At 44.8% G+C, this 12,682-nt stretch overlaps 1 protein-coding gene across 14 annotated transcripts in view; it reads left to right on the forward strand.

The window, feature by feature from the left end:
• Window positions 1-12,682, forward strand: part of PTK2 (protein tyrosine kinase 2) — a 258,682-nt gene that overhangs the window by 90,583 nt on the left and 155,417 nt on the right. For 13 of the 14 annotated variants that reach the window (XM_064587827.1, XM_064587819.1, XM_064587821.1 and 10 more), the window contains one exon: window positions 7,505-7,671. The exons of the other annotated variant lie outside the window; for it this stretch is intronic. In XM_064587827.1, the coding sequence (XP_064443897.1) occupies window positions 7,505-7,671 (167 nt within the window). The remainder of the gene's footprint in view (window positions 1-7,504; window positions 7,672-12,682) is intronic. 14 annotated transcript variants of the gene reach the window in all.

The following is a 12,682-nucleotide window of genomic DNA, read 5'->3' on the forward strand; positions in this document are numbered from 1 at the left end:
TCTCAGGTGCAGGCCCCATGGCCTTGGACACTCAGAGGCCATCACCGGCCCACGTGGCCACACCTGTGGTAGGAGGAGGCCCAGAACCTCCTTGTGGGGGGTCTGTGAGATGGGCATGAAAGCACGTTCTGTCTTTATCATCAGCCTCAACCTGTGTGACTGCCCAGGCACCACCGAAATCAGGTGCAAGTCATAAACCCAGTCATGATTGCTGACAAGTCCTGGCAAGCTGGCGCATCCTGCCCCTAAATAAGCAGCAGCCCATGGATGCAGACATCACTTACCTTGGCCACGGCTTTGGCCCCGTGTCAGTAGCGTGCCCCAGGCAACTCTGGAGCTCAGATTGGGGTCGACCCCGAAGCGCCTCGGTTAACCCATGCCAGACTGTATTGAGTACGAATGGTCACCTAGAAACATTGTAGTGGTACTTCAGAGTAAGAAGGGTGTATAGGAAATTCCAAATTCTACCAGAAGAATCCCCTACTTGGGAAACAGAATGACATTTACATCAGACTTTTCATCAGTAGTGCTGGATGCAGGACAACACTGGAACAGTATCTTCTCAGGGCTCAGGGAAGTAAATTGTACCTCAGAAGTCTTCCAGACAGACTACCAGTCATGAAGACGTGGAATGAAGGTTTCTAGAGAGAAGTAAGGATGTAGAACATTAATACCACAGGCTCTCTTTAAGAAAACGGGAGACATACTGGAACAGACCCGTGAGCCCCAAAAGAAGTGCTGTAGGGATCTAGGCAGCTGCTGGCCATCACTGTGCGGCGGCCTGCAGGCAGCCCCCTTGCCCCTCTCCTCCATCTCCATGGTCTCTTCAGGCTGTGCCCAGCGTTTAATGCAGCTCTGCCTTTTCCACACCTGTCCCCCGTTCTGACTGGTCTCACTCTGAACTTAGGACCTGTGTGCCGCCCAGCTGCATCTCCCCCTCTCCTCTGTCTCTGTGCTTCTGACTCCGAAAGGACTGTCCATGCGTCAGTCTGAGGGCTTCCCTTCTTTCAGACACTTAGAATCATCTCTTGCTCCTCCTTTGCTTACGCCCTACATGCAGTATGTTAGCTGGTTCTGTCCACACCGTTTCCCAGATGCACCCAGAATCCACCCACTTCATCTGACCCCTACCGCGACAGCTTCTTCGAGCCACGTGGTCTCCCGACATCCCGCTGTCTCCCTAGGGACCCCTCAGTCTGTTCACAGCCCAGCAACCGGGTGATCCTATGAAAATGAAAGCCAGAGCGTGTCACTCCTCCACTCAGAACCTTCCGTGGCTTCCTGTCTCATGTAGGGTGAACATTTAGGTCCTTCAGAAGCCCCTGACTCTCTCCTCTCCCTGTCACGCTCCATGACCTTCTCTCCTCCGGCTCGCTCCCTTTGACTTTCTGCTTCCTGGGCTGTTTCTCTAACTCTTGTAATCAGTCATTTGCTCAAAACCTCCAGCAACTCCCCGTTTCTCTCAGAGGAAAGCCAGGTTCCTTCAGCGGCCTATGAGGACCTATAGGATCTGGCTCCTTGTGGCCTGTTCTTATTTCCAGTGACTGCCCTCACTCCCTCGGCCTCCCAGCCCAGGAGTGCTTCCTCTCCTCCACGTTTTCTGTTGCCCATCACCCCATTTTGATAATGATTTCTCCTTATTGAGATTGTCTTGTTTCTTGATTTGTTTGCTCTTCTGTTCTCTGCTTTCTTCCCCCAGACTGTAAGCTCTGTGACAGCAGGGGCCTTTCTGCTTCTGGTATTTGTCCCCAGCATCTTCTGCAGGGCCTAGCAGGCACACAGTATGTACTTGACAGACCCCCATTTGAGTGACTACATGAAATCCTAGATGAAATGGAGTACTTTTTTTTTTTTTTTTTAAGATTTATTTGACAGAGAGAGACACAGCGAGAGAGGGAACACAAGCAGGCAGAGAGGGAGAGGGAGAAGCAGGCTTCCTGCTGAGCAGGGAGCCTGATGGGGGGCTCGATCCCAGGACCCTGGGGTCACGACCTGAGCCAAAGGCAGAGGCTTCACCGACTGAGCCACCCAGGCGCCTGAAATGGAGCACTTCTGACAGAAATGTAAATTAGGAACATTGGTTGCAGAAGTAGAAAGTAGTAGACTAATGACCATAAAAGAAATTGAATTGATAATCAGAGATTACACCTATTGAAAACCATACCTGACCTTACTGATAACTTCTATTAGACCTTCATTCCTACCTTGTTACTATTTTCCTTAAATCACAGGGTCTAGAACAATCCATTTTATACCCAGACACCAAATCTGGGCAAGTACCATATAATTCGCTAGAGATTAAGTTGCAGTTGAGTTGTTGGACAATATTCTTGTCACGTTCAAAGTATCTTCAAGTTTACTAACAGGCTCAATGCCCTTTTCTGACTGTATAGTACACTCCGAGGTTTCCGTGCTTGTAATGAACCTCTAGAGAAAGGTGATATAATTAACCTGAGCCTGCAGGAGGAACTGAACACAAGAAATTCAGTCCTGTAGTTGCTAAAAGGTGAATGTAGTTGGTTGGATTAGGACTAACTATTGTAACCAAGCTGGTAGTGGGAAGAATAGCAGTAGAGAGAAACATTCTAATCAATTTAAAATCAGCTTTCTGATCGGAGTGGGCAAACACATGAACAGTTCAGGATTCTGTGGGTTTGTAGAAGTCAGGAGCTCTGTGAACAGAGCTGTGCTGTGCTAAGAATGGCTGGTGTCTGTAGGGGAAGGCATCCAGCAGGCAGTTTTCCCTGAGTTCAGCCACAGACGGCTGCCTGGAGGACTCTGTGTGCAGTAGTCCCGTGGTCTCCCGTGGTCTGCGGTGTTTATAGTTAGGTGTTGTCGCTGATGCCTATGTGTGTCTCAGATGGAAGCTTTTTTCTCTCTGCTAGAGGATCAGGTGAATGTGTACTTAAAAACTTGAACAGTGATTACTGTGTATTCACATAATTTTGGTGCAGGAAAGGACTACAGAGATTTTAGTTAAATTATTCCTTTAGTGGAGGGAGAGTGTCATCCAGGGAGAAGCTAGAAAGAAAAATCTTAAGGAAAAAAAAGTCAAAAGCAGTGTTAAGAAGAATATGAGACAGCAAGAGCATGAGAAGGAATTCTCTATTATTAGATCCTTAGATCCTTAGAGATGGCCCCTAAAGAGGTCCACATCCTAATCCAGAACTTGGGCATATGTGACCTTCCATGGCAGAAGGGACTTTGAAGATGTGACCAAGATGAAGATGACCTTGAGATGGGGGAGATGAGGAGCTGCAGACCTTTTCTGGCTGTGGTCAGAGGGAGGGGACTGCGGAGGAAGCGTTGGGTACAGTGCTGCTGGCTTTGAAGATGCACGGAGGGGCCTCTAGCAGCTGGAGAAGGCCAGCCTAGAGCTTCCAGAAAGCAGCACATCCCTGCCAACGCCTTGATTTTAGCCCAGTGAGACCCATTTCAGACTTGTGATCTTACAGAACTGAGAAGTATACATTGTGTTCTATTAAGCCCATGAGTCTGTGGCCGTTTGTTATAGCAGCAATAGGGAGCAGATAGACACAGGTGTGCTGTCTCAGAGGACTTGGGGCCCGCTTCTGGGTGAGTGCTGACCCAAGAGAAGGGATGCACTGCTGTTGGAGAGCAGGATTTGGATCTCCATGGCTTCTTTGTGGTTGGAATGACGGTAGGCTTCTCCCGTGCAGGTGGGAGCAGAGGAGAGTAACAACTGTTGGTTTCCTCACCATGACACTGTGAAGAGCATCTGAAAGAGAGACACAGAAGAATAACCGCTGGACATTGTAACAAACAGATCAGGAGTGGCGAGTGCACTTGTGAATCCTGGGAGGAAGGAAGGAGATGAGGACTGTTGACAACACTGTGTGTGGTTTTAGATCTCTCTCGTAATAAAGAAATCTTACAAATCACTGTGAGAAGACAGCTGGACATAGCAGATACCTCTTGTTACCTTGTTGCCACCTTTCCCACAGACTGGTCATGCTTGTGCATGTGTTCAGCATCACCTCTCTCCTTCTAGACTAAGGCTTTGGAGGGTAAGGGTTCTGTCTTACCCATCATATGTAGGCTAGGTGCGTGCGTGTCCACTGACCGAATGAGGGAGTGAACATTCAAGAGTGAATGAACACGAAGGAATGGTTTGTAGGATTTCTTTCTACCAGGGAAAGGGTCATTATTTCTTTCCAGAGCATTGTCTAAAAGTTAAGTGACCAAGTTGAACCAAGCAGAATCATAAAAAGAACTTTTAGAAACGAAATTACAGTGTCATCTCACTAGTATGTAATCAGGGAAACGTAAATTACAATAACAACGAAATGCCCCCTCCCCCTTCTGTGGTCTGTCACATTGATAAACACTTTAAGATTGACTTTATCCAGCATCAGCATGAGATGAAGGACAGTCTCTTACATTATGTGCCAAGTATAATTGCTGTAGTTTTCCTGGTGGCCGTACTTCCAAAACGTCACATGTTTAAGTAGCTTTGGACCCAGAGCGTCTGTTTCTAAGCAGCACTGCTGCACACGTATGAGACCAGCTAAAAGCTCATGCATTGTGTTGCGTGCATCTCCACTTCCCTTTCTCGCCTAGAGCAGGGAAGCCAACAAGAAAAGAACTGTCCACCAGTAGTGGAATGGCTCTGGACGCAGCGTGCTACGTAACTGATAAGATAGAAGCATGGTGCACACACTGGCTAGAGTCTTTCATCCTCAAGAAGAATTCTTTCCCTGTGAATAGCTCATGTGAAAATTAATCAGGAAAATTATATATTTCCAAATTCTGGGATATGATATAGACAAGTAAAGGGATATTTCAAAGTAGCCAAGTGTAGGTTTATATACTCTAGGGTGGGATTGTCATGGGACATCAAAGCCAGGATAAGAAATTTAAATTTAATTCAGCTGCCATGAGTGGCATATTATAAACCCTTGTCCTGTTAGCTCCCTAGAGATCCTTTTCTAATGTACATATTCCAGAAATAATACACGCATACATTTCCATATGGTAGTAATGTTGTTTTTTTTTTTCTTTTGAGTATGCATTCCTTACTAAATATTTAGTTCTCAAAGTTATTTTTCAGTTACGCAGAACCAAATATTTGGTTCTCAAAATTATTTAAGTTACTGAGTGTATGTACTGAGCTTCAAATATATAAGCCCTTGTATATTCATAACCTTGGCTGCCATTCAAACTGAGTCAGCAATGAGATATTCAGGAGTTCCAGAGAAATAGGACAGAACACAAAATGGAAGCATAATGAAATGTCTGTGTGTTTATTGCGCTTAATTTTTTAGTGGAAAGTGTAAGTTGCAACCTTGTTTAGTCAGGAAGTCCTGCACGATGGGAACTCCTTGTTCAACAAAACCAAACCTGAGGTCATTCTGAGTGTCTTCAGGTAGTGTGATCCAGTGAATGAACTAAAATTGTATCTATCCCATAAAACTCCAGATTGGGAGCCTGCTTTTTCCTTGGGCTCCACAGCTCTGGACTGAGCGTCTGCACACTTGCCTCTGTGCAGGTGGGTGCTGTGTGCCCATTACTTGAGAGGTCATGAAGATAGCTTTTGCTAGGGGTCATCAGGGGAGGCATCTGGAGGGGTGGGATTTCTCCCAGACTGTGATGCCACCCCATGGAGCAGTAAGAAACCGCTTGTGCCCAGAGGATAGACCCACCGAGACAGACGGTTGGGGACAGATGGGAACATGAACTGCGACCCTAACAAGAGAGAGGTGGCTCTGGAATTTGCTAGCGGTGAGCTACTGTGGAGTAAAGAGAAGACGTGCTAAACCCGAGCCTTCGTGAGGGCGGCCGGCGTTGGTGTGCACTTGGTCGTGCGCTGGCACAGCTGGGACAGGAAGACAAAGCGCTTTTGTGGGAGTTTGAAAGAGGCGCCAGCGCCTGTCCTGTGCAGCTCAAGGATTTGTGGTGCTGGCAAGGAGAAGCTGCAGAAATTGCCTCTGCGAGGTTTACTAGAAACGGAGGTCTCTTCCCCGAGGCAGAGTGCACGAGGTGAAGACTAGGGGGCCGGCTGGGTTTCAGCTCCCGCTGCCGCTTGGCTGGGTGCCTTTGGGTAGGCACAGACTGCAGCGTCCTTCACGGTGGCCCCATCAGAAATTCCAGGCCTTGAGTCCAAAAGCGAGGAAGGACATTGATGCCTACTTCAGTTTCACCCAGATTTCTGTAGGCTGCACACTTTCTTCTTGTCCCACGGAGAACTCGTCTGCTCCACTGAGTGGCCTTTGACTCCTCCAGCCCGGTCCTTTGTCCATGCTTTTCCCTGATGCCACGTTGACTCCTTCCCCTGTCACTCTCCCATGCTTGATACACAACCTTCTCCTGGGATCCAGTAGTCTGAAAAGGAGGCTGGCTACAGGCAGGTGCCACACGATGCCTTTAGCGTGGACACACTGGGTCCTTGACAGGTTTTGCATATATAATACGTGTTACTTATCTTTACTCATGAGTAGGGGATGGGAACATCCTTATTATCAACAGCGTCATGCCCCAGTATAGAAATACTTAGTGTGTGTAGGAACTTTTTAAGATGTATCTTATATTACAAGTAATATGTTACTTTCACTTAATTGCTAATTTTAAAAAAACTGATTTTCTTTAGCAGTCATTTTCATGTTAATATCAGCCTCATTAAAAATTCCGTATGAATGGCCTGAAGCACTGAGAAGAGTGCAGTGGATTATGATTAGCACACCCTCATGTAAGGAAGCAGATGGTCTCTGTTATATTCCCATGGGAGGCTTCCATATGTGCTGCCCATTTACATCCAGGTGCACAGTGTGACTTCTACAACTGTTCAGGCACAGGTCAAGACTCGGGGCTACCGCTCCTTTCCTAGTCCCAGGATAAGCTTCATCTTTGTGAGGCAGCCTTCCCTGCCTGCTGCCTTCATCTCTGAACTCAGGGGGCAATTGTTAGGAGCATTAGGTTTGGGGACTGTTTTAGATTGCTGCATTGTAATCTATAGAGAGCACGTAGCAGATTGGGTAGGCCCAACTTCAAGTAACTTCTCATACATCATTGATATTATCAGAAGCGTGGCCTTCATTGTTTGTTTCTAAATGTGTTTCCTAAGAAATGACATTGAGTTGCAGCCTGATCTAGAATAAGATACCGTCCTGGGTTCAGAAAGTAGAACCCCCTCCTCCGGTCTAGTTCTCAGCAAGTGACATCCAGAGGGTGACCGGAATGCTTTGTCAGGTTCTGGGGATGATGCAGAGGTAGAGCTGCAGAAATGTATTTTAAGTTTCCATGCCTTGTTTATCACTAAAGAAAAGGGAAGAGCCTCGTTTTGTGTTTTTTCAAAAACTTTTCCTTGTTCATAAAAATACTATTTGAGAAAAGATTCCTAAGAAAAATTAAGTAATTTATTTAACTTGATACTCTTTTTACCAAAGATTTCTGATAACTAACTAAAAGAAATGAACATTGCATTAATTTTTAGCATACAGTTTTTTTTTTGTTTATAACAGTCATTTTTGTGGGGGGTATGTTTTAGGGCATCATTCAGAAGATAGTGGACAGTCACAAAGTAAAGCACGTGGCCTGCTATGGATTTCGCCTCAGTCACCTGCGGTCAGAGGAGGTTCACTGGCTCCATTTGGATATGGGTGTCTCCAATGTGAGGGAGAAGTATGAACTTGCACACCCACCAGAGGAGTGGAAGTAAGATTACATACCTACTTTGGTGTGACTCACACTTGATTTGTTTTGCATATTAAATCACACACAAGAGGATGAATGTCTTTGCTTAATTTTCATACTGATTGTAATTACGACTCCTGTATTAAATAAAATTGGCTGGGAATGATTAACCAGTGATCTCTTCTAGACTTCTGTTCAGTCTGTCTTTGTGGCACCACCGACTTTGGACTGCCTGAGCTTCTGATGGGTTCTGTGGTGATGGCCTTTGGCTAGTCACACTTCTCTTGTCAGGACTACTTTGTTTCAGCCTCGGCTCGAAGAGCTCAATTCCTCATTCTTTTCCTTTCTGTCCTGTTAGCATCCTTTTGTGCAGCAGGACTTCATGAGCCCTGAGGAGACCACACCTAATTATCTCATTAATGGGCAGCGTGGCTTGCTCCGTGGTGCCTGGTAACCTCCCGCTCGCCTGAAAAGAGTGGTGTATATTTGACGTTCACGTACTACAGTTAAATTAGGTAGTGACTCATACTGACCTTAGTGAAACTGACATGATTGAAGGTGAATTAAAGGAATTCTCTACGATTGTCCTTTCTCTGGTTCCTCCCCCAAAAATAATTTTTTCCACTGTTAAGCAAAGCAGCATGTGAACAGGAAACCGTATGTGTAAAACACTAGACTGTGAGAGAAGGAGGGCCCCGTGCACAGGCACTCTCGTTTTTGTAGACACAGCCACAGAGACAAAGGTGGTTGTGGATTGGGGACGGTGCTCAGTGTTGGTCACTTTCAGTCCAGCAACGTAAATTGATTAGAAGACACATTTGAAAAGAGAAACAAACATGCGAAGGTTAATAAATCTCTAGTCGAATACAATCTTGTCCTAGTTACAGTTTACCAGAGAAATATACTTGTATTTTCAGGTTCAAACAGCTGGAACTGACTGAGCTGACAGGATATTCCATGATAATATAGTTGGGTTGGGTTACATCAAGGGCTAGCAGATTTGACCTCCAGCTATTTAGCCAATCAGATAAGTCTTTAAAAGCTACGAATACCTAAAAGTTAGTTAAGAATACCTGCAGCTATTTTTATTCAACATAATTCTATTACCTTCTTAATTTATATGGACGTGTCAGAGGCACACTTCATTATGCTGGTATCCCTAGTGCTCAGTAAAATGTTTGTTGAATATAGACCTCTGAATATACACACTCTGTTTCTGTTCTTTTAAGCCAATTTATTTTGTTTAATTTCAAGTGAAGTTGAGTGGGCACTTCTCTATTTCATGGAGCCTGAACCCTCAAAAGCAAGGCAGGCATAGACTGGGCGAGGTAGACCTTTGCTGAATGCAGTGCTGAACCTGACGCTGACGGAGGTGTGAAGATGACGCCGTTTCTGTATCGTCACCACGGAGTGGCTGGAGCCAGGCGCCAGGCCAGCTGTGTGCTCTCTAGAATCTGTACAGTTGCAGCTTGTAAAATGTATATGTCACAGAGCTCCCCCCAATCTTATGAGGTAAAGACAGAGGAAACAGGCAACAGACTTGACTTAAGTTCCAATTACAGAGAGAGCTCGGGACACAGCTTTGACTTGAATGTAGCTGACTTCATAGTGCAGGCTTTTAAAAGGGCTACTGTAGTCTTAGCTCCGAGAGGTAGCCTGCCTGGCGGGTAAGATCAGTGAAGGTGTGTGGACAATAGGCTGGAGGCACAGGTGGTCCCTGTGGGTGTTTCTGGGAGGGTCAGGCTTCATACTGCCTGTCTGTGCACGCCAAAGGAGGTGGAGCTTAAGGTGTCAGTAAGGAACAGGAGACTATTCTAAAGGAACCAAGTAGATTTGAAAAAGGACCAAACACAAGTTCTAGAAACCACTGGATGGATAAAACAGCAAATTAGGTATAGCTGAAGAATTAGTAAACAGAACTGTGGATCTGAGAAAATTTTCCCAAAAGACAGCATACAGAGATCAACATGTGGAAGGTATGAAAGCACATTATGTAACATGAAGAATGAGAAGGTCAACCCGTTTCTGGAAGGGGCTCTCAAAGAGAATAGAAAGAATGAGGAAAAGGAAATATTCCAAAGAGATAATGGCTGAGAATTTTCTAGAAATGGCGAATACCATTAAGTCCTCAGGTGTAGGACTAACATAAGATCCCAAACAGGGTTAATGAAATAAATCTACACTTTGGTGGATTATAGTCAAATAGTGTACAAAAGAAAAAGAGATGATGCTAAAAGCAACCAGGGAAAAATTCACAATTCTCCACAGTTCTCTCCAAGTGGTGAGAAAAAGTACCTGGCAACCTGTATTTATTCGTCAGATTTAGTTACCATTCAAGAGCAGGGTGCCAGAGGTACTTTCCTCAGAGAGTTTACCACCCAAGGAACCTCCTACAAATATACTTCAGGAAAAAGGAAAGTGATTTCTGAAAGAGGGTTTCATATGCAAAATAGGGTAGATAAAAATAAGCATTAGCTCTAAAAACAAATAACAAGAAGAACTGATTTTTTATATTAAAGAAGTAGAACCCAAATAGTGGATGCATGTCAGAAGAGAGGTGATCAGAATTAAAGCTCTGTCAGCCATGTTTTAAAATTATGTATAAAAAAATAAAATTGTATATTAGGACAGCCATGAAACATTAAGAAGTAGATTTTATAACCTAAACAGGTGGGTGGGTGAGTAGGGGTTAGGGAAACACAGCAAGGAGAGAAGGAAGGGACTGGAAAGCAGGACAAAGAGGAGTCACAGACTAGACTTTGGAAGTAAACTCAAGCAGACTAACAGTAACTGGTCAGAGATTGTTAGTGTGTGATTAAAAAATAGAAGCCAGCTATCTGCTCTTTATGACGGGTATCTCAAACAGTGATGTTGAAGACATTTTTATGTGACTTACAGGAAGAAACATTTTACCTTAAGACTCAGTACACATGCACATATATGTGTCTCAGAACTGTTTACATATAGGTCAGAAATGTACTTCACAAAACTATACCCAGCCTCACCAGTACACTGAAGTCAAAGGTTTTCATCCAGAGGCATTCTATTCTGTTTAACTTCATTTAGATAGATGGATGGTGGGCGGGTGGATGGACGGATGGATGGATAGATAGATACAGAGAGAAAGGGATGGGTGGATAGATGGATAGAAAGATGGATGGGTGGATAGAGATGATGGATGGAAGGAAGGAAGGAAAGATGGATAGATGGCAGGTGGATGGATGGATAGATGGATAGAAGGATGGATGGTAGGTGGATGGATGGATGGAGAGATGGATGGTGGGTGGATGGATGGTTGGATAGATGGATAGAAGGATGGATGGATAGAGAGAGAGATGGGTGAATGGATAAATGGATAGGGATAGATGGATGGATGGGTGGATAGATAGAAAGAAGAATTTTCCTACCTACTAACCAGGGGGACAAGGGGATTGGTATTACTTTATTAATATCCTATTTAAAAAGTTTCAAAACAGAAAAGCATTCTGAGGGATATGGAGGGCAACCACATAGTAATAACAGGCTCGTTTCACAAGAATTTATGAAGAGTAGAAATAGATGGAACTATTAAACTCGTAAGTTCCTAAAGACATTTCTCAAAATATATAAAGCAAAAATAATAATAAATGAATAAAACTTACCTCTCCTAATAATTAAAAAGAAAACAAACAATAGTAAGTAAGCAATTTTTAAATTATGTTTTTCACTATTCCTTTTAATGTGGAAATACGGAGTCCTGCACATGACAGTGTGTTAATTAGTTTGAAAACACTTTCCTAAATAGTTCATGGTTCAAAGTAAAACTCACAGTTTGCTTAGGGTCTGGCTGTGCTGCCCTGTTCCGCACCTCTCATGGGCTCTTCCCGTTCGTCCTCCAGTGCACCTTCCTGCAGGAGCTGACGCTGTCAGTCATTTCTTACCGGATGACGTTCTGCGCTTCGCTTCCTGCCTGCCCAATCCTATTTTATTGACCATTCACTGTCTTCCCCTGCTTAGCATTTAAATTTGGGTGCTGCTCCAGTGACCTTTTTTGCTCTTTCTTCTCTCTGTAGACCTGCCTTTGGCATTGAAATCACACTTGCATTGGCTAGATACAGGAAACCAATAAACCAGTTACTGCCTAACCCAGACAAAAGTCCTAAAAGCTGGTGGCTTGGGGGAGCAGTAATAGAAGGAGGGAGAAGCCGTTGTACAAGGATTTTTTAAGACAGAGCTCATAGAATTTTCTGAAGAGTCTTTAAAAATACACACATCCAATGAAATATATAAATCATTTCTGCAGAAGCTTCCAGTATCTCCTCATCATACCTTCAGCCAACTCCAGAGTCCTGATCATCTCTCAGCCCCGTCTCCTCTCGCTCTCGCTCCCCTTCCTGTGCCCCAGTGGCTTGTGCTCTGACATTTCTGTGCTCCCTTTTCGGAGCTGCTGGGTCAGGATCTTCTCTGCTGCCAGCTTTCTTGCCCGGTGAATGAGACAGACTTTTATCTTGGAGAACTTTCCACCTGCTCCACCCTAGCCACATGGCTGTCTTACTGGTTCTTGAACAAGTCAAGCATATTGCTCCTTGGGGTCTTTGTACCTGGTGGGACTTTGGTGAAGGTGCTCCTCTGCCATTTCCAGCATGGCTTGGACCTCCCATCAGGTAGGGCAAGTGCTCTGCTGTCCCCTTTTCTCTGTGGTCTCCTCCCACCGTTCTGTCTGTAGGGCCCACTGCCAACCCACCGGATGACTTTCCTCCCTCAGGGACTTGGTCTTACTCCCTGATCTGTTCCTGGTTTCTCGTTAGTTGTGCCCGGTAGGCACCCAGTAAAAACTTTTTAAGTAAAAATTGAATTAGTGGTAGTGGAAGTGTAGAATAATCCAAGAGGCAACACAGTATGATGGAATGGTAACGTGTATTCATTCCACTAGTGTGTGTCCCATAGCAGTGTGTTCACACTAACCCACGTTGCTTACTGTGTGGCGGGCGTCGTGCGAAGCACTTGGCTTACTTTATCAAAATTAATTCTTATTATGATAGTCTTATCAAGT

The sequence above is a fragment of the Mirounga angustirostris genome, unplaced genomic scaffold (assembly GCF_029215605.1).
Source record: "Mirounga angustirostris isolate CCGP_5_RB_7025 unplaced genomic scaffold, mMirAng1.0.hap1 SCAF_4, whole genome shotgun sequence".
NCBI classification, from domain to species: Eukaryota; Metazoa; Chordata; class Mammalia; order Carnivora; family Phocidae; genus Mirounga; species Mirounga angustirostris.